The 22,431-nt window shown below is 34.8% G+C and overlaps 2 protein-coding genes across 5 annotated transcripts in view; both read right to left on the bottom strand.

Annotated features, from left to right (window-relative positions):
• The window catches only part of LOC134725293 (transient receptor potential cation channel subfamily M member-like 2), a 50,359-nt gene extending 41,357 nt beyond the window's left edge, over positions 1-9,002 (bottom strand). For 3 of the 4 annotated variants that reach the window (XM_063588988.1, XM_063588991.1, XM_063588990.1), the window contains exons 1-5: positions 8,775-8,795; positions 6,332-7,148; positions 5,591-5,652; positions 4,305-4,425; positions 3,067-3,247 (exon numbers count right to left, since the gene is read on the bottom strand). In XM_063588988.1, the coding sequence (XP_063445058.1) occupies positions 3,067-3,247; positions 4,305-4,425; positions 5,591-5,652; positions 6,332-7,135 (1,168 nt within the window). In that variant the 5' untranslated portion in view covers positions 7,136-7,148; positions 8,775-8,795. Of the gene's footprint in view, positions 1-3,066; positions 3,248-4,304; positions 4,426-5,590; positions 5,653-6,331; positions 7,149-8,774; positions 8,796-8,919 lie in introns of those variants that run through there. The other variant, XM_063588989.1, reaches the window with a different exon arrangement.
• Positions 9,003-12,484: 3,482 nt separating this feature from the next.
• On the bottom strand, positions 12,485-21,678 carry LOC134725292 (WD repeat-containing protein on Y chromosome-like). Its single transcript, XM_063588987.1, has 2 exons — positions 18,116-21,678; positions 12,485-13,259 (listed from the first exon to the last, which is right to left on the bottom strand). The coding sequence occupies exons 1-2, from the start codon at positions 21,617-21,619 to the stop codon at positions 12,912-12,914; spliced, it is 3,852 nt and encodes a 1,283-aa protein (XP_063445057.1). The 5' UTR covers positions 21,620-21,678; the 3' UTR covers positions 12,485-12,911.
• Positions 21,679-22,431: the final 753 nt, after the last annotated feature.

The following is a 22,431-nucleotide window of genomic DNA, read 5'->3' as shown; positions in this document are numbered from 1 at the left end:
CAGATTCTTACCATCATATTCTCTAAGTAAACTAGATATCATTGAGATGGGAGCCATCTCTGTGGGCCCCGCTGTCAATAACGTGGGGTAAATAAGTTGTATGGATAATCTGATATGAAGCATTATTTGAAGTTATTACATAGTCTCACGTGTGATTTTAATTTAAGATTTTAAGTTAAAACTGATAAATATTCTCAACTTACTTTCATAGTATAATAGTGATATGACTGCATGATGTGAACTCATTGTTGACTACTCTAAGGTGACTTCTGGATATATGGATTGATATTTGAACAAAATGTTTAAAGGTGCTGCCCAATTGATATTTGTCACATATTTTTAGTATTATGCCTTCAATATATTATGACCCACCAAGTATAAAGTATGAAATATTTTCGAGAGGTAGAGCAGACACAATTTGTTAAGAACAACAAACGGATGGACAGACCGACAGACTGACATTTGACCTAGGATGCATACATTATGACACATTCTCTGGTGTTGGTTAATATATATGTTAAGTTGAAAATGTTTGTCAGGTATAAAGTATGAAATAATAACAGCTGTCCTCTCAAAATATAGTGTGGATCAAATTTGTTAGCGATGGACAGACCAACAGACAGACAGACCTTTGACCTAGGAAGTGGTACATACATCATGACACACCCTCTGGTGTTGGTTGAAATGGATGTCAAGTATAATATTTAAAATCATAACGGTTCTCAAGATATAGAGCGGACACAATCTTCACAACAGGACACGGGGTTGTCAACTGAAACCAAAGTTTTTTTTACGTTGACCTTTGACCTAGGAAGTTGTACATACATCATGACATGCCCTCTGGTGGTGGTTAAAATGGATGTCAAGTATAAACTTTGAAATCATAAGGGTTCTCAAGGTATAGAGCGGACACGGTCTTCACCAAAGGACACAGGGTTGTCAACTGAAACCAAAGTTTTTTACCCCGACCTTTGACCTAGGAAGTTTTACATACATCATGACACACCCTCTGGTGTTGGTTAAAATGGATGTCAAGTATAAACTTTGAAATCATAACGGTTCTCAAGATATAGAGCGGACACGATCTTCACCACAGGACACAGGGTTGTCAACTGAAATCAAAGTTTTTGACCTTGACCTTTGACCTAGGAAGTTTTACATACATCATGACACACCCTCTGGTGTTGGTTAAAATGGATGTCAAGTATAAACTTTGAAATCATAACGGTTCTCAAGATATAGAGCGGACACGATCTTCACCACAGGACACAGGGTTGTCAACTGAAATCAAAGTTTTTGACCTTGACCTTTGACCTAGGAAGTTGTACATACATCATGACACACCCTCTGGTGTTGGTTAAAATGGATGTCAAGTATAAACTTTGAAATCATAACGGTTCTCAAGATATAGAGCGGACACAAAGTTAAAGTGTTACGGACGGACAGACAGACGGACGGACGGACAGACGGACGGACGGACAGACTGATCACTATAGGGCGACCCACTATAGGGCGACCCGCCTTAGTCGGCGGGGCCCTAATTAAATAGAATTTAAAAAAGGTTTCTGAAAAATTATTTATGGAAATTTTTAAGAAAGTATATATATGTTACAGTGAATTTGTATAATCATTGATTATGTAGAATCCCTGAAATTTTCAGGGATTATGTAGAATCACTGGCCGGTTAAGGGATTATATATAATCACTAAAATTTTCAGGGATTATGTATAATCACTAGAAATAACGACAGGGATTATACATAATAACTGAAATGAAGAAATAGTTTTATTTATGCTTTAAAATCATATTGAAACAGCATTACACTATATAAACATAAACATTTTAAATTGTAGAATGCTAAGAACAAAGTATCAAAATGATATTTTTTTTCTTTTTCAAAATGTTAAGCACCATATATCAAAATGTTAAACACAATATATTAAAATAATATGCTTCACATCTTTTTTTACCACATTGACAATATCCAGATTTTAGAAAACATGTTCCTTCATATATCAAATCAGATTTTATGACCCGCCTGAGAACAAAGTGTTCAGCAAAAACATCTGTTAAAATAAAGAATTAGCAACCTCGAACTGGTTCGATCAAGATATGTTTTTTTTACCAGGCAATATCTTTTTTTCAGACTTTTGTTGAGCAATTCCAATTATGTTTTTTTTTATTCTCTTTCCTTTTTTTGCTATGAGAAAATTACAACAAATGCTCTAAAACTTTGTTTTAATTGTCAATCCTTAGCTTTTCTATACATTTAGATGTGTAAGATTTCTCTGTTTTGATTTCTTGTTCATTTGAACCAGAAACATGTCTCTGTATGAACAAAAACGGAAAAAAACCATGTTCCATAATCTTCTTCACCATCTGTTTTACATGTACCACAAATAACATGCTCTGTGGATTTAAGAATAGAACATGGATATCCATTTGAAGCTGGCTTTTAATAAACAAACACTCGCGACACGTAAAGTTATCGCTATAAAGGGAATCTTGATATTGAAAAGGAGTAGGTTCAGTAAGACCACTTTTTGGCCCCAAAATATAGCAGTTTTAGAAAATTGTGAAAATGTTATCTTTAAGCTATATTTTGGAAAGTAAAATGCTTCTGCTACATAAATATGAGCCGTTTTTGACAATACAATGCACATATAATTTTTGCATTTTGAAAATTTTTAGACGGTTTCTGTCTAAAATGAAAGTGGCCACATTCGTGTTCATCCATTGTATTGAAATGTAAGTTGTATTTGATGATAATACAAAACATATACAAAGGTTGAGGATGAATACGGATGCTGCCACTTTCATTTTTGACAAAAAACATCATTTTTAGGGATTATACATAATTACTAATGATTTTAGTGATTCTACATAATTACTAATGATTTTAGTGATTCTACATAATTACTAATGATTTTAGTGATTCTACATATTCCCTGAAAAATCAGGGATTCTACAAAATCCCTGATTATACAAATTCACTGTAACATATATACAGATCTGAAGCACTTTTCACAACAAGAAAATAGCTGAGCTCTAAATAAATGAACTTACTTGTTGAAATGGCTGCCTTCATTAGACCTCTTTTGAATCTGTTAGCTAACCGTGGTTTCAGATCAAACCTTTTAGCACCACCAGTCACGGATATTAGCAACTGAGGATGACTTAGCTCCCATATGTTTAGCATCATATCATACATTATCTTTGGACTAGTGTCAGGTGAAACTCTTATGTACTGAAATAAACACAAAAGTTAGCTAGTACAAAAATTAAATATGAATTCTAATGCAACAACATGTGTAACATTCATTTTGATTGGATAACGTCACTTATTTACATGGAATCAATTGACAATTGATCACATGGGACATACACGCAAGCGCAGACGGCATAAGACATATTTTAGATACATGTTTTAATGTTGTTTTCTGTCAGTTTCATTAGAATGGAGATAACAATATTGCATTTTAAGCTCTGATAGCATAAATTGGGGAATTGATGGTCTGCTTACGCGTCGCCAGTAAACTTAATTTTTGACAATCAAATCCCCAATTGATGCCATCACAGCTTAAAATAGAATACAGTTATCTCCTATTGTAAATCAGCCCACAGTAAAAGCAATTACATGTAAGCAACAGGATTTTTATTCTCAGTTTTCAACAAAAATTCATGTATTTTCCCATGATAATACATAAAAAAAAATACTTTTTTTTAGAATATTATGAGAAGAAAAGACAAAGAAACAAGAACTTACTTTTACTGTATTACATTTAAGTTGGTAGTTATCAAGAATAAGTTCAATAACATAAAAATATGATGTCAATGATAAGTCTCAAAATCTTCTTTTTACAAAACTGAAAAGACTTTTTAAATATATTTATCGCTAGTTATTTAGAGCTGTAATCACAGGCAGAAAAATCCCACTCTTAAAAAATGTATTAAAAACTATTTTGAATAGTATTAGAGAGGGAAGTAACATGTGCTATCAGTGCATGTTAGCAACATGATTCAAGGTGAATGAATCATAAAAGTGATCTAAAGACAAACTTTTAATTATTTAATTATGCATAAATTTCAGACAATGTCATATAACTAAGGGCTAGGATAACAATTTCACTGAAAATGAAAATAACTGATAGTAAAGTAAATGCAAACCAATCATTATTGACTTTTGTTGGTGCTTCTATAGAAAAATTTGGTGACTTTGGATGCAAGTAAGATAAAAAAAAAAATGACATTTGTAAATTACAATGGTTCAAATGAATTAAAGCCAAACTAATATAAATACTCACTGGAGATTTGTCAGTATCATGGCCATATCCTACAAACATAATCTCTCCAAAGGAATCACATAACTCAGCAGTACTGTCTGTATGAAAGTGGGGGAAATGTTTGTTTCCTGGTTCAGATTCCCTGAAATAAAAACAATATCATAAAAAGTAAAAAAAATTACCCAGTGTCTTGCCTACTTTTGCTGTAAATCACACAGTCAACAAAAATGATGAATAGAAAAAAAAAATTATTCCTCTTCATACTATCTTTTGATTGTCAGAAGTGTCTGTCCAAGTTTGGTAAAAATCCAGGCTAGTTTAAGAATCTTAAAAATGTTTCAAAAACTTTAACTGCAGACTGTATGTATTGTTAACTGGAAGAAAAACTAAGTCCATTTATAAGAAAATACGGAAAAATAGAATTTTATTTTTACAAAATTTACTCCTGGATACTATCTTCTGATCATAAACAAGCTTTTGTCCAAATTTGGTAGAAATCCAGGATATTTCAAGAAAGTTATTAAAATTTCAAAAACTTTAACCACAGAGTGAATATTTGTGGACGCTGCCGATGAAGACACCGACGGAATGTAGGATCGCTATGTCTCCCTTTTTCGACTAAAGTCGAAGGCTCGACAAAAATTTCCTTTGCACCTGACCTGCTCAGGATGCAATCATAACACTGTAATGCACTTTATTAATGATCAGTGATTATTCAAGTTATAACACATTTGAACTTATAATAGACATGTATACTTTTACTTGTTTGCAAATTTGTCTGCCATTTATACTTAAAAGTCAAACAAGTTCCAACAAAATTTTGCATCATAAAAGAAAAATTGTTTGATGTAAAAATAAAGAGATCTAGGGCCATTTGAAGAAAAAATCAGCTAAAATACATCCATAGATATGTTTGTAAAGATATCATTTCATTTAATGTTTTCTTTCCCCAATGGTATTCATATAACTGTGTTTTTTCCTTCACCCTAAATGTATTTTTAAACATGAATGTTATGCTTATCCTTTGAAATACAGTTTTCCAATACCTCTGACAAATGTCTGAAGTCCATTTTAATTCTGAACAAGGCTCACATCATTTTGTCCTTTCTGAATGATTTTAGATGAGGATGTTGTTCAACTTTTGAAAAGAGTCCTAGTAATTTAAATTATTTCTAATGACATTATTTATTCTTTTCTATGCTGTGTTCAATATATATTTCCAACTTAACTGACCAAAATTACATAACTATATTTCTAAGTCATTGTCTCAAACACGGTTCAATGTAATGTTATGTACAGATACTCACTTAATGTGTTTTGATCTTCTTTGCTTAATATTTTCTTGATGTACAAAGTCCTTAAAGATAGTCTAAAATAAATAAAGAAACATATAAAATATAATGACTACTTTTTAAGCACAAGGAAAAGACACATTTTTACAGTTCAAATCCCTTGACCCAAGGGCCAAGGCTGGGAGCAGCTTCAAAAACTAACATGTAAACCACAGAACATCAAAATACATTATAAACATGGAATTTATCAAAAAATTTAAGCACAGGAAATTATGCAAATTCCATAATTAAAATAATTTCACATTGAAATAATAGCCTGTTAAATGTACTCTTACAATAAGAATGATTAAAAAATCAAAGAATATTATATATCTGCATGTATGAAGCTTTTTAAGTGTATGTTTTCTACCAAATAATTGGTTCAATATTACAATGTACCGCCATGATCATATTACATGTATTACAAACACAAACTTTTGTGTCAATAAAAAGTATCAAACTTCAGACAAAAGTCTGTCCTTTTAGTCAATGATCTGCGCATTCATGTAGACACAAAGGAATTAAATGTACATCACTTACTAATGAAAAAAAAGACATGTTGAATCTGACTCATAATGAGAGCTGCTTGATTAGTAAATCTAAATGGGTTTTTTTTGTCTGTTACTTGTAAATTATGCTGGTTACTAGAAATTTAGCCTGCTTCTTCAAAACTTACGGACACCACTGAAATATGAAAATTAAATTTTTTAAACTTACTCTGTCAATCCCCATTTTAGTTCGCTTAGACTTTCTGGATTTTCTTGATCTATTAAAAACAGCTGATGCCCGACTTGTAGAGCGTGGTGACTTCCCGTAGCCTATTTCTGGAACAGTAAATGTACCATTACTTTTAACAGATGCTTTATCAGTCTCTGCCAGCTTGAATGACTGATTAGTATTGCCTTCTATGGTAAAGGTACTTGTACTCTCCAAAGAACCATGGCCCTTCTTTTTCTTTTTACTTTTCCGATGTTTTAGTGTTTTTTGACTGTCATCTTTTGCAGGTACAGGTATTTTGGTGTGTCCTTCAGGAGATTTATCTTTTTTTGATTTTTTTCGCCTTTCATACTTTGGTTTACCTGATGGTGAATAATCCCCATCAAATGGATCTTCAGGATCTAGATTTTCTAACATTCCTTCATATGAGGTATGTGTATTATAGCGTGGAGTACGTAAATTACTTTCCAAATAGGCATCAGAATACTCTCGCTGTACTGGGCCTATAGTTACATTCTTTTGTTTCAACTTCCTAACTGGTGTGTCGTCTGCTCCATCTTTATCATGTGACTCCAGTGTTTCAGCCACAGTTCCAAATTCTGAAGCCCAATGTCCAGTTCTTGGACCTCTACCTTCTCTTGGAGTTCTACCTTCTCCATGTTTATCATATGATGAACTGTCCATTGTCTTCCTGAATTCAACGTCACTATGAGATGTATCAAGATTTCTGATATTTGACAAGTTATCTAATTCTCGATCTGATCCTATGCTGAAATTCCTACTGTAGACATCATCATTGTTCATTATACAACATGATCTACAATTAAAAAAATTTCATACAATGTGTATTTCCAATTTCTCTGACAGTTTCAAATATTTTTTAAAATGTAACTTTACTGTTAAAGCTTTAACAAAACATAAACCTGACTTGAGAATTATGGTATAGGTGAATTTTGTTCATAACAAATTTATTTAGAATTGACCCGTGTGAACATAGTGACCCTACACATGCTGAGTTCCGAATAAAAATAGTCTAATTTATGTAGTTGAAGTTCGTATTTGACTTCAAACTTTACTTTACCTGAGAAACAAGTTTGGGAGTGTTACAAGAAACCAGGATATCATTACAATATTTAAGAGCTTTGATAACTTCAACACCTTTTAGATTTTGTATCTGCATCATACAAATTTCAGGCAGTGACTTATTGACGTTAAAACTACTGTCAAAATATTCAGTACACTCTGTCTCTTATATCAGCCTTCAGGCTAAACTTTCAAAGTCCACATCGTGCCACATGCCCAAATTGGTATCAGGTCCGTTCTGTCTACACTTTCACACCCTACACATTCGCACCTTGCATGTTTGCACCATGGTCCATTTGCACCCAATTTTATATCAAATTTCAGTTGAAAAATTAGAAAATACATGTAATGATTGTTGTATTAAATTGCTATCATGTAAATACTGCATGTATTTAGGCTTTTTTTTTTTTGCTAGGTATGAGTTATAAAAGATCAGTACAACATTGAAGATTTTAAATGAAAAACACAAAAGATAATTGTTTTAACAGCTTGTCCCCTTTCTGCCTTTGATCTGAAACAAAAAAAATTAACAATACACTAACCAGAACATGATTAAAATTTATTCAACACAACAAAAGACGTTGTGGGAATAGCACTTTATTTCGAAACAATGAAATAAAGTTATAGCAATACACAGTCCAATACATGATTAAGATTTATTCAACAAAAAAAACCTCACTTCAGAATCTCACTTCATTTATAAACAATGATTTTTTTTAACAATAGACTATCCATGATAAATATTTACTCAACACAACCTTGTCTCCCTTTATTTTGAGACAAAGACAACAAATATACTTATAGGAATACACTTGTCAAAACTTTATTTATACATAGTTATTAAACATGTTAAAAAACACAAAACCAATAAAAATGGGGTTGAAACGGGTGCGAATGGACTTTGGATGCCAACGTGTAGGGTGCGGAAGTGAAAGTGGGCGAAAGTGATGGGGCGAAAGTAATGCGGCTCTTCACGGTTAGTTCGGCCATGTTGGATAGGGGGCAGATTTTTTTGAAAGAGGTGGAAATAGTATGAAAGTATGGGAAATCCTGTGTGTTTCTAAGCAACTGCTCTGTTTCTATGATGTTTTCCCGTATAATTGCCCCCTATCCAATATGGCCGAACTAACCGTGAAGAGCACTATTGGGCATGAATGGACCCGGATTCCCCAAACAGACTGAAGCTCAATTTTTTTTAAATTTTAGTATGATTCTATATTTTGTTGGCTTGTAAAGTTAAGAAGAAATTTAAAAGCCTGAAATCAATTTTACAAGGCATGGGTGTATGACATGTGGTTAAGAGTGAAGTCTGTCAAATCTCAATTACATTTGTAACTTGTAAGGTCTAATTCTACATTACCAATGTACTGCTCGAGCAGTGTCAGTGCAGAGTTATAATTGCTTGATTTTTTTTAGGCGATATAGCTGTTGTTCCTATTGTAGAGTTTGGTGTTTCACTGTATAATAAATATATATTAAAGTGATAATTATATGTGGTTGTTTACCGTTTGTCGTTGTTGCCCTGGTAGGCCGCTTATGCTACACAAAATTACCGCTTACATCCACAAAACTGGTATCCATCTGAAACATAAACGCACACCGAAGAAACCAGTTTAAAGTCTATTTCTTTTAACTTGATAAAGGTAAATCATCGGTATATGTTTCCCCGAGATAGATTTGTTTATACTTTGCCTTAATAATGACTTTACTATGTTCTTTCCAAAAAAATAACGATAGAGGGGCGAAAGATACCAGAGGAACAGTAAAACTCATAAACATAAAATCTGACAACGGCAATGGCTAAAAATGAAAAAGACAAACAGGCAGACAATAGTTCACATGCCACAACATAGAAAACTAAAAAATAAGCAACACAAACCCCACCAAAAACTAGGTGATCTCAGTTGCTCCTGAAGGGCAAGCAGATACTGCTCCATATGTGGCACCCGCCATGTTGCTCATATTATAACAAATCCGGTAAATAGTCTTATATGGTAGGTCACATTCATGAAAGGAAAGGGGATTGTAGTTACGACGTCAGGAACATATCCGATATCATTTGAGAAACGGTTATTCCAACTCGTGATGTCGTCTGTAAAATTTACGAAGGGATGATTTCAACTTTTTTAATAGCTTCCTTGTGAGTAGCAACCCTCTATCAAGAAAATCATGATATGAAATGCAAGATGGGAATATCGTACAAATTGGGAGATCATATATACCCTGTATGCAGGTGCTGCTGGAATGTTCCTACTTAGAAATGGAAAGTTCATAATTGGAAAGCTGAAATCATCTGTTTTGTCGTAAAGTTTTGTTTTCAACCAACACTCATTTTCAATTTCTAGATGTAAGTCAAAATATGAGGCCGGTCCGTGTAACACATGTATCCTTTGCCTCTAGTTTGATGGGATAGATGCGTTCAACATAAGTCACCAAATTTTGAATTATTTAGTGAAAGAACATCATCTTTATAGCGGAAAGTAGAGTAAAAGGATATTGCTAACGTCTGATCTTTCTTCCTATGAAGTGCCTGTATAAAGTAAGCCTCGTGATAATAAAGAAACAAGTCGGCAAGAAGAGGGGCACAATAAGTTCCCATTGGAATGCCGACAGTCTGTTAAAAACAAACCCTCCAAACGTAACAAATATGTTGTCAATCAAGAAGCATCTTGATAATGTCAGCTTCAGAGAATTTTTGTTTGATTCAGAGTGATCCGGCCTTTATAGAGTAGGATTTATCCCTCCCTAAGACAAGATACTTGTATCTACGTTGGCCATTCTTTTTAATGAAACAAAGAAGTACCAACTCTTTCAATTTGTCTTTTAGTTTGTAATGTGGAATACTTGTGTAAAGTTTAGAAAAGTCAAATGTTTTAATACTATTGCAAGATTAAAGAGAGTTAGATTGTATGTACTCTATGAGATCGTTGGAATTTTTAAGTATGCACATCTAATTCACGCCACCTCTAGAATAGGCAGTTTCACAATAACTTTGAAGCCCGTCTTTGATTGCTAATAAAATAGATGTTAATAATTTAGAAAGAGGTTTCGTGGAGCACTTTGAAGAAAGGCTGGGTCACCGTGCAATTTTTCAAGCAATGAGTTTTTGCAAATTGCTTAAATTTGCTTACAATGATTATGCAAAAACACATTGTGTGTGCATAAGATCGGTTTTATAGTATGGTTTAAGAAAATAAAAAGAAAAGATGGTGGCACCGAGCTTGTTTTCTTGCTACAAGTAAAAAATTGAATACAGATTGTATGTAAACTCGCATTGTTTATTATTGCCGGAATATAACGGGAAAGTTTTTTTTGTACTTGCTACGAAACAGTTTCTAAAGCTCCAACAAATAAATTTTATATTTTCCGACAATGTTTACATATATAAATTCATACCAAACACTTGAAACTTCAGCTGTTAAAATCTAAATCATTGTCTCTAATTTTTCAGTTTGTTTGTATTTTCGTGTATGTACATTGTCAGTGTTGATCTAAAGAGGTAAGCTTTCTTCAATTGATGTCTGTAGTTTATTCTTGGGTTGTTCTGTTACACCACTGTCCTAGGCTAAGGAGTGATTGAGCACCTGCAAACATGTTCAACTCTTCCGCAGTCTGTTTGTGTCTTTTCATAGTCACTGACAGAAGCCTGTTATTCAGTGGTCGTCCTTGGTTGCTGTTTATCATAATTGATTTTCCTAGAAGTATTATTGTTTTATATAAATAAGGCTGTTGGTTTGCTCGTTTATATTGTTTTATATTAAGCCATATCGGGATCTTTTATAGCTTACAATTCGATATAAATTATATATGCTCATTGCTGATGATCGTAGGGTGAACTATGGTAATGCTTGTTCTGAAGTTGTTATGTTACACCACTGTCCCATGTTAGGGAAGGATTTGCGCCATTAAAATAGTTAAACTCTGCCACATTCTGTAGCTGCCTTTCCTAAGTCAGTAGCCAGTAATTCAGTGGTTGGTCTTTGTTGCTGTATATCATCATTGTTTCCCCCTAAATCAGGACGGTGGGTGGTTTAAATTGCTAAAAATACATTTGTCATATCGGGGCCTTTTATAACAGACTATATGCGATACGGGTTTTGCTCATTGTTTAAGCCGTAAGGTGACCTATACTTTTTAAACTCTATGCATTCATTTGGTCTCTTGTGGAGAGTTGTCTCATTGGTAATCATGACAATTTTTTTTATTTTCACACTGTAGCCCTTGCTAAAAAATTTACTACAAATTAGGCCATGTCCTAGCTAACCATGCAAGTTGGGGTATAGCTAGAAGAACATCGCCATATGAAATGAGGAACTGTTTTTTTTTATATAAAATAGTTAAAATTATCTCTTTTTTTCGTATATTTCAATTTAAGTTTTATCATTTTGTATCAATACAGACTGAATCACGTTTAAAAAGGGACAATATTGAATGTTATGGTTGGTAAAACGTACTAAACTTAATGTGCGGTATTTTTTTTTTTGCTTATTGACGAAGGCCTGACAGTGCGGACCTATTGTTGTTAAATTGAAAATGAAGATGTCCTGTTTTTATTGAATTTGGTGGAAAATGAAAATTATACAAATATTGATACTATATATAAGGAAACCCGATCCGCAAATTTGCCGTTAAAAGCCATACTTTCTAGTCATTGTTTTAACTATGGCTGGCCATAAAATAGTTACCAATTACTGATTTGGCTATACTTGTTGGACCTTTTGGATTATAGCTCTTCATCTTTTATATAAGCTGTGGATTTTAAATATTTTGGCCACGAGCATCACTGAAGAGACATGTATTGTCGAAATGCGCATCTGGTGCAAGAAAATTGGTACCGTTAATTTTATTAAACCTAATTTGAAACTTTAGATTTTGGCCTTATCGAAGCTATTCTGAACTATAACGGTAGATTCGACTTCATATTGTACGCGGTGTAAAACGGCAGACCATGCGTTACTTTTTCGTGTGTTCTCTGTCCACTGAATAAAAAACTACCCTTTTCTGATATATTCTATCAGTTGCGAGTAAAAGGAGATTGACGTAAAAACTATATACAATAACATCATACAATTCTAGTACTAAATTTTTTTCACGAATAAAACATGTTAGTAAATGTCAATTTGACAGCAACACAATTACACATGTTGGAGTGTTTCCTTTTATACACGAATTTCGGCCAAATCGCACTATTTTAAAGTACTGGTAAACGCCGAGAGAAGAACCCTTTTTCTTGTACACAATGTCTAGAAACATGTAGCCACAAAATATATATAGGCATGAAATTGGGAGAAATTCAAGCATTTTAAAAAATTGTTCATAAAAAGCCTGTCTATACACATTGTAGTTGTCCACTATCCGTTGTGTGAAACATCGCACTTGTGTCGTTATGGTCTGTGTATATCCATTGTCTGTGGTAGCGCAATAATACAGCTATGCTGTGCCATTGTGCACTTGTCCGTGTAAACGATCCGTAGATTGAATATGATGCTCTTTTTTGCTATTTTGTGCCCTCCGCCAATATTTTATCGATGAGGTCCGTCTCATGGGGTGATTCTTTAACTTTTAAATCAGCAAAGAGGGAATCTGGTTTCTTCTGAATCTTGTTTTGTGCTCGCTTAATTCTACCCATTTGATTTTTACCCTTTGGCAACGGGGGTTTGTTGGTTATTTTATTGAATAGTCCAATCAATGCAGGTCCTTTCTCCTGTTTTCGAGATTCTCCTTTCATTTTACTTAGAACCGTTCCACTATAATACTTTGCTCTTATGTCTTCCAAAACCTTCATTTGTTCTGCGTCCATGTCCAGGTTAAGATCAGAGTATGGTAAACATCGGAAGACAGAAATCTTAAGAAAAAAAGATAAATCAATTAAATTATGAATTTCTCTGAAATATTAAAACATTTATTGTTGTGAAAGTATTTATTCGTCAGGTGCAACATGGCGAATTTCACTACATTTTCATGTATTTTCCAAGCTTGTATGCGTCGGTTTCACAAAAAAAAATACGACTAAGATTGATCGAAAGTCATGAAAAATTCAGCATGCTTACGATCAAACTTAATAGTAAGTTTTTTTGTTGTGAAACCGACTCGACTCTTGGTTTCAATGTTACTTAATGTTCTGTTTAACAATGTCTTTCTGTGATCAGCTTTATGAATTATAATTTTAAAGATGATTTTGTGACATCAACATATGTTTACATGTGATCAGAAACACGATGGGTGTAACTTGTGGAGCAGAAATTGATTACAACCCCGCTACACCTTAGTTCAAACTTTTTTATGTAAGGTTTGTGTTGTTCAGTTTTGTTTTATTTTCTGTGTTGAGGTTTGATGACTGTCGTTCGTCGCTTTTCTTTTGAATGTGAACTGTGATGCTGTATGTTTTTCTCCGACTTTTGAATTTCATTTGCCCCTTTGGTATCTTCTCCCCGATTTTGTCATGTGAAATTCATGCCGTGACATGTTTTGCCAACGGGTGATACCCTCCTTTATGGAACGCCGTAACGGCCTTATGGTATTTTTCTCTATTATGATGAGCTTTTTCTTTATTATGATGAGCTTTTTCTTTATTATGATGAGCTTTTTCATTATTATGATGAGCTTTTTCATTATTATGATGAGCTTTTTCTTTATTATGATGAGCTTTTTCTTTATTATGATGAGCTTTTTCCTTATTATGATGGGCTTTTTCTTTATTATTATGAGCTTTTTCTTTATTATGATGAGATTTTTCTCTATTATGATGAGGTTTTTCATTATGATAGTTTTTCTCTATTATGATGAGCTATTATAAGAGAATCATGGGAAATTTAGAGATTTAAGATCAAACTCCCCAAAAAATGGCAGAAACAAAAATGTTGAAAGTTCTTCGGAATGTTGGCTTGCTCTGTGTGCGGGAAATGTATGATAAAGAAAAAATTAACACCAAATTTTGTCAGCATGCTTTCAATACATGAACTGGAATATCTATGAGTTACCATTCTAGCGCATATGATGACACTGCGATGGTTACATCAAGTATTTAAACATGAAACCTGTGAAAACTGATAGTTTGGATGGCCATTAAAATACCATGTCGACAAAAATTTAAAAGAATCGTTGTTGGATTGTGACTTAAAGATATCAGACATTGGAAATCTCTTACAACTCTCAGAGAGAACAATATATTGACGGATGGCTCATTTTGAACTACAGAAAAGAGATTTTTCTCATAGGCGGATCCAGGGGGGCCTGGGGAACCGCCCCCCCCCCCCATTCGTTTGAAAAAATTGGTTGATCATATAGGGAATAAGTTACTGGAGCATGACTGGAGAGGCCCCCCCCCCCCCTTTAGGTCAGTCAGCGCCCCCTTAGGAAAAGTTCTGGATCCGCCACTGTACCCAAGCGATAAAGACCGTTCGACTGCACAGACGTGTATAAAACGTTACGGCACCGAATCACTTATGACACATAGACACTAACCATAAATTAATAAGATGGAGATTCATTATACTGGGTGGAGTTGATGAGTTCAGTAGGCTTATTATATTTCTACATTGTTGTGACAACACGTACTGAGTAGCTTCCTCTCTGGAGTAGATTCAGATTCAGATTGAATAATTTATTAAAGTCTCACTACTTGCACTACATAAATATACAGTACATACAGAGTATATACAGAGTATATACACAATATAAAACAGACAATACACAAATATAAAATACAAGTACCATTCTTTGAAGAATTACGAGAGTCTGTAAAACAATAGAGTTTTTGTATAGGTCCTGTCAGCAGTGGTGAATCCAGACATTTTCATATTAAAGTGGGTCCCACTGACTGCCTAAGAGGGGGCCAGCTCCGGTCATGCCTCAGTGATTATCTATATAATCAACCAAATATTTCTAAGAAAAAGGGGCGGGTCCCCCTCTAAATCCGCCTCTTGTCAGATAAGGGACTACAAAATGTATCTGTACCGGATTTTATATTGACGGAACATGGTGACGGCAGTATGATTTCAGACCCAAGCACGCACAATCAGAGAATAGAGAGATTGTAGAGGGACGTTAACGAGGGTGTTTTCTGCTATTTCTACAACTTATTCTATCCTTAAGGAGACCAGGGAATTCCCGATCCACTTAATGAACTGCATCTGATAGCCCTGCGCTACATTTTAAGGGACGAAATTAACAGAAGACTTGATATTTGAACTCGAGCCTGGGCAAGCCATAGACTGAGAACAACAAAGCATCTCCTGTCAATATTTGGATCGCCGGTCAAATACAGAATCCTGTTGGTACACAACTCAGTGAACGATATTTAGTTTATTATGGATTAGAGTGAAACATTGATGCGGCCAACCTTAAGGACGACGACAGGCCAATTGATGAGCCCATGAACATTTCAATTAATGACAAACGAATAATGAAAGCAGATTTCAATAGGACAGGTAACAACTTCGGCATTGATGACTTTGTGAATGGTGTCGAAATCTTTTCTGCACAAGCCCTATTTCAGTATTTTTTGGCGCACAATAATAATGTTATAAATGATCATTATGTATTTCTTGGCCTATTCTCTCCCCCCCCCCCCCCATGCCCCCCCCCCCAAGTTTTAGTCTTGTCTTTGTTATATTCATCATCATGTTGTATAATTACCAATTGGACAACTCTCCACAAGAGACCAAATGATACATAAAATTAACAAGTATAGGTCACCTTACGGTCTTCAATAATAAGCAAATCTAATACCGCATAGTTTGCTATAAAAGGCCCCGAAATGACAATGTAAAACAACTCAGACGAGAAAACTAACGGCCTAATTTATGTACAAAAAATGAAAAGAAAAAAAAACAAATATGTAACACATAAACAAAGTTAACGACAACTGAATTACTGGCTCCTGATTTGGGACAGACACATACATACAGAATGTGGCGCTGTTAAACATTTTAGCGGGATCCCAAACCTCCCCTAACCTGGAACACTCACGGGTACAACATAAGAACGAACTATAAAAAAGCAGATGAAAAGGCTGAACTCATCAGATGGTTAAAAATACAAATAGTACAAATATACAAGCGGACATGGTCGGATACTTGTACATCCTAACAACAAAAAGAAGAAAAAACGAATAAATAAAGTCATGCATTTAAGACTGAATAATCAATCAGTACACATCAAACATCCAGTGGATTTAGTGCAAAGACGTCAATAAAAAGTCGAAGAAAAACCTGACCTTGTGCTTTGCTAGGATACAGGATTCGACATATTGTAGATCGATGAATGTGTATATCTATTATCTATGTAAAAGAAAATAACCCTTTACCACCCTCATAAAACTAGTATTTAGTTTGCTTTAAATTTGACTGATAACAAAATCAATATCAGTATCAATAAAACAATATTCAAAGATCTAATTACAGTGCTGAATTGGTAACCTTTTAGAATGGGTTTATCTAAATGATTAATAAGTTTACCAGGATCGTTTAAAAATTTCCTTGCGATAAACAACATTTCTGTAAAAAAAAAAGTATGTGCTACATGTATCCCATTTGAAATAAGTTTTAAGGTACAACCTAACTTTAAAACCTAATCTTTATATCTATATATGGAAGAATTAGGCAAATGTTTTAAGTATTTGTGGTAACGAAATCCATAACTTATGCATAGTCGTAAGAAGCATAGCTGGTGGCAGACGTGAGGAGCAGTGTCATCATATGCGCTAGAATGGTAACTCCTAGATATTCCAGTTCATGTTTGAAAGCGTGCTGACAATATTTGGTGTTATTTCTTTCTTTATCAACCATTTCCCGCACACAGAGCAAGCCAACATTCCCAAGAACTTACAACGTTTCTGATTCTGTCAAATTTCTCTTAGTTTGATCTCTTAATTTCCCATGATTCCCTTATAACAGCTCATCATAATAGAGAAAAACTATCATAATGAAAAACCTCATCATAATAGAGAAAAAGCTCATCATAATAAAGAAAAAGCTCATAATAATAAAGAAAAAGCTCATCATAATAGAGAAAAAGCTCATCATAATAGAGAAAAAGCTCATCATAATAAAGAAAAAGCTCATCATAATAGAGAAAAAGCTCATCATAATAGAGAAAAAGTTCATCATAATAAAGAAAAAGCTCATCATAATAGAGAAAAAGCTCATCATAATAATGAAAAAGCTCATAATAATAAAGAAAAAGCTCATCATAATAGAGAAAAAGCTCATCATAATAAAGAAAAAGCTCATCTTGATAAAGAATGAAGTACCATAAGGCAGTTACGGCGTTCCATACTCCTTTCTGTTGTCTATCCCTTGTATTGTAAATTGTAAAATCGGTTCCTGTCATTGTATGAATCTCGAAAGTTCTTCATAAGCACTACTGCGTTAACTGAGGTCAAATTTGGCCAAAGATTGGTTAATATAAAACCTATTACTTGTAGTCAATCGACTTTTAACGATAGAGGGATCGGCATGTGCGGATCCAGGGGGTCCTTCTTTTGTGGGGAACAATTGGTTGATTAAATTGGGAATCACTGAAGCATGAGTGGAGCGGTCCCCATACTATGTTCAGTCAGTTCCCCTCCCCATAAACACACTAAGTCTTATAAAAAAAGTTCAAGATCCGCCACTGATCAGAAATGACGCATTATTAATTACAAAATAATAAACCAATAAAAAATAAAACACTCTTTTATCAAATACCTTTAAAACTTACCGAAGAGTTAATTTGAACAAACTTATCCATGGTTGGAAGCATTCTGTGTCTCATTGTTTTCTTGTAAGTTTTTCCTAGTATCTCACTTCCACCACACTTTTTAGCTTTTGTTCGACCTGAATGAGCTGATCTCGGCTTTTCGTGTTGGTCGCTCTTATCAAGTGTGTCAGAAACCAAATCGTCAGTCACCATTTCAAATTCGTCCTCTTCTTCCTCCTCCGCAGACTTCGTTCGAGAAAGCATCACAGCTGCATCAATTGCTTGCGTCCATAAACCCGAACGCCCTTGGTTAAGGACCTTCAGAGTACTGGATGAACCGATACGATGTAAATCTGAAGGGATGCGAATCCTTGCTGTTGGTACACGTTTTAAGACCGTAGGGATTGACTGCCAAGGCTCACCGAATGTACCGATGTAGCATCCATTCAAAGTCCAAACTCGAATTGCGCAATCACTGCTAGCAGTGATAAGAAGTTTGACTTCTTCAACATACTCAATCTTGTTAATTATTTTGGTGTGAGCACGAAATGAATTTACCAAGAAAGGCCATTTCAAAGTAATTTTTGGCAGCGTTGACGATGGCGGTGGTCTAGTAGCAATATTGGGTGGTCTCTTTTCCGCCGTAACAAGACTTACTGGTGGTTCCTCAGAACAATACATAAGTCTAACATATGTGAAGGTCTCATTGAGATAATTCCATCGACTGGCTCTCTGTGACGCTGATAAGACTGATTTCGTACAGTATTCTGTTATATCCCAAATTTTTACATAACCACAGCTATCTGCAGTGAACAACAATTTGTTGTTTACATCTGTACTCATTGTATGCACACTTTCACCAACTTTGTGAGAAGCATTAAACTGACCTAAAAGTCCGCCCTGGTGATGAATTGACCAAGCACGAACCCAACCTTCAGCACCGCTTGTCATCATGATTGCTGTTTCTCCGTTTTCTCGATCACGCGATTCCAAGAACAGAATGCATTCGATCGCTGACTCATAGAGTTTGCACAGTTCGTCATACTCCTCTCGTCTGCTTGGCTGGTTTTTGTTTCCCTCTTCGGATACTGGCGATTGACTGTGAAATAATGGGAGTAACGGGTGATCTACCTGTGTTTCATCCACACGATTCAACTTCCGGGACCACTTGTTTTCTTTAAGCAGTACGTTTTCTTTCACTCTACTCAAAATGTCCTTATTTTGTTTCAAAAAACTTAACTTTCTAGTTTTCATTTTCATCATTTCTTCGTTTGCAACGGATCCAAATGTATTCAGTATATCTAATGAAATTTCATCATCTTCTTCTTGGATCTCATTCAAAGCTGGCTCTGGACGAATTTCAAAGCGCTTTGTTTTGTTTTCACCGATTGGTTGTGTGCCTTTGCTAGCATTTAAAGTGCAATAAACTTGTCCTGTGTCTCGTGACCAAACGATAATGTCGCCATCATATGAACCTGTAGCGATGATGTTTGGACTCAGATGTGCCATGCACAAAATGTCTTCGTTATGCTTTTGTTTCCAGTCTTTTCTATATTCTTCATCTCCACCATCAAGAAAAATGTGTACTTGTCTTGACCATCCAGCTACAATAATTCGATGATTAACGCTGACTACTCCGCTTACTTCCATATTCTCGGGTGTAATGAATGTTTGTAGACAATTTCCATTATTAAAGTTCCACACCTTGACACTTCCGTCTCTTGCACCGGTGATGACACGTCTTTGTGGTCCATCAAACGTCATTGTTGTTATCTCTACTGGAACTTCAAATCCTCTTTCTGCACGCGAGTGTGCGTTTACCGTCTGTATGACTTTCTCTCCGCTGTGTAAATCCCAAACGCTAATAACAGAATCTTGACATGCGCTTACAATAAACCTGAATGTCTTGTTGTAAATTGCTGTTACAACTGGTTTGTTATGTGATCGTATCTCTGCTACTTGTACTTCTTCGTCCGTTTTCTCTAGCATGGCAAGCTGATTTGTGGCTATGATTAGAGTCTGTAAAACAGGGTTAAAGTATGCTGCAGACAAAGAATATTTTCCGAGTTTGACAACTCTGCCACCGACTTGCTGGAGACATGCTTGGTCTTTTAAGTCGTACACACGTATGTTTTTTGCTTTATCAATGCTTATCGTCTGATTTCTACGAGAGTTTATAATTACGTGACTGATCGGTTTTGTGTGCCCCTTTAGAACGGATATTGCTTTGCTACATACATACGGGTTCCATACTCTAACCCAATAATCCATACCTCCCGTGACCAGTATGTTGTTTTCCGGACAATAGTCGAAACAAAGAATTCCTTTGTTAATTTTAAAAACAGACTGATTTGTTCTTTTCTTTTCAAACTCGAACACACACAAAGATGTTTCTGTGGTTTGACAGCAAGACACTATGGAAGACAACTCTGGAATATATTTAACCTGTAATACCCAGTCCGAATGTAATCTGTTAAATCTATATCCTTTAGCTCCTTTAAAGAAACCTCTTATAATTTCTGGTACACTTATCTGTTTGCATGAATTCCGTTTAGCACCAAAACACCCAAAAAGACCTCCAGTGACACATTGGTCGAACACAAAAACGGTGACACTCCCAGACGTGTCTCCAAAAGCAAAAATTGCATGATTTAGATCTTGTAAATTTACCCAGTAGTCCATACATGTAATGCAGTCGTCTAGTCCTGTTAGGTAGTAACGCTTCAAAAAATTATTACCATGTATGTCATATAAAGTAATGTCACGGTCCGTTGAGGATAATGCAATCATACCAACATTATACATGCATGCCATATCAACCATCCAGGGGTGTGTTGCTCGATCTGCGACATCAGTTATAACATGGTAACTTTCTATATGTTTCATGTTCATATTCCATGTCGACATCAATCCTTCTTTGCTAAGGGTTACATATTTACCGTTTGTGTGATCTAAGAAGTTTTTACCTGCCTTTTTCTGAATCGAGGGATAGAATTTAACAGCTACTATACTTTCCCGGTGTTTACTAGGTATTGGAGTTGTTTCTTGCGGGAGTGGTCTCTGACGCATCATCTCAATCATCAGCGTTTTCCCTTGATACTCTAATAAGTTATATGTAACATATTCTTCCCAGTCCACCTTTTCATCACAGTTTGCGTCTACTTTCATGAATAGGAATTCAATTTCGGTATCGGTCATTCTATGTCCGACTGTCTTTCTCATGGCGTCTTTAAATTCGTCAATGTCAAGCCCGTCTTCGTCTGCAGCAAATATAGCTTGAAGTTGTGCATATCTCACTGCGGCTGCTATTTTATCTGGATCAAATTCTTCTTTTTTATCTCCCTTCTTTGTAAATTTGCGTTTGGCACTGTTAGTATTCGTCGATTCCGACTTCGGAACGGATTTCGTTGAACCTGTAAACTGAACTGTTTGTTTTATTTCTGGTAGGTTTATTGACGATTTATCTGACCCTTTATGAAGCTGGTGATTTGATGATATGGCTTTTGAGGCTGGTAACGTAAGCATTTTCTTTTCTATCGTATTTTACAAGAGTCCTTCATGACAGCTAAACCGTTGCGCAGGAAGTTACGTTTGCCGATATGCACAAAATGACGTTATGTTGTTTGGCGCAAAAAATACGATAATCTCCTCGAAGTTTATTAGGACATGATGCCCAGTGCCATTATTGATAACAAGTTAATATGCAATACACCATATGGCTGTATTTGGTCTATAGGGTGACATGACTGTCAACCAAACTTATTAGATATTTATATTCCCACTAGGAAACCCCAAAATCACGCTAATTTGAACCGAAATCTTGGGAATAGTTTACGTTCAAAGACAAACAACCATTTTTTGAATGAACAATATAACACTATGTCAAGATAGCCTAAAATGGTATATAGTACACACACTGTGGTGCGATTTAACCAATTAAAGCAAATGATTTTTTTCTTAGTGATAATATTACACAAATATGATATATCCGTTTGATATAAGGGAGGAGTAAATTTCAAAAATCGTCCGTGCCGGTTTTTTGTGTGTGTGAAAAGCTCCGAAAAAAAACAAATATTTTTTTGTGAACATTTTATTTGAAATTTGATTTTTTTTAAATGATTCTCAATTTTAAGGGATAATAAAATATCATAATTGTAGTCCATTCAATAACAATAAATTACACATTTCCTTCTTATTGTTCTTCTTTCATTGTTTTTGGCATTAGCTGGGTATCTCTTAGGATTTTATTAAAACTTAAAAATGTATATTCACATCCAACAAATATACGTCTGTAAAATCAATGGTTCTGACTGATTTTATTAAAATTCAAGTATAAT

The sequence above is a fragment of the Mytilus trossulus genome, chromosome 7 (genome assembly GCF_036588685.1).
Source record: "Mytilus trossulus isolate FHL-02 chromosome 7, PNRI_Mtr1.1.1.hap1, whole genome shotgun sequence".
In the NCBI taxonomy this organism is placed as follows: Eukaryota; Metazoa; Mollusca; class Bivalvia; order Mytilida; family Mytilidae; genus Mytilus; species Mytilus trossulus.
This window is presented reverse-complemented; position numbering and strand designations above follow the sequence as displayed.

Bases quoted from the DNA above. Each gene is read 5' to 3' on its own strand.
- LOC134725292 (XM_063588987.1), bottom strand. From the start codon at position 21,619: ATGCTTACGTTACCAGCCTCAAAAGCCATATCATCAAATCACCAGCTT. The intron at 13,260-18,115 runs GTAAGTTTTAAA...TTTTTTCTTAAG, and splicing joins TTGTTCAAATTAACTCTTCG to ATTTCTGTCTTCCGATGTTT.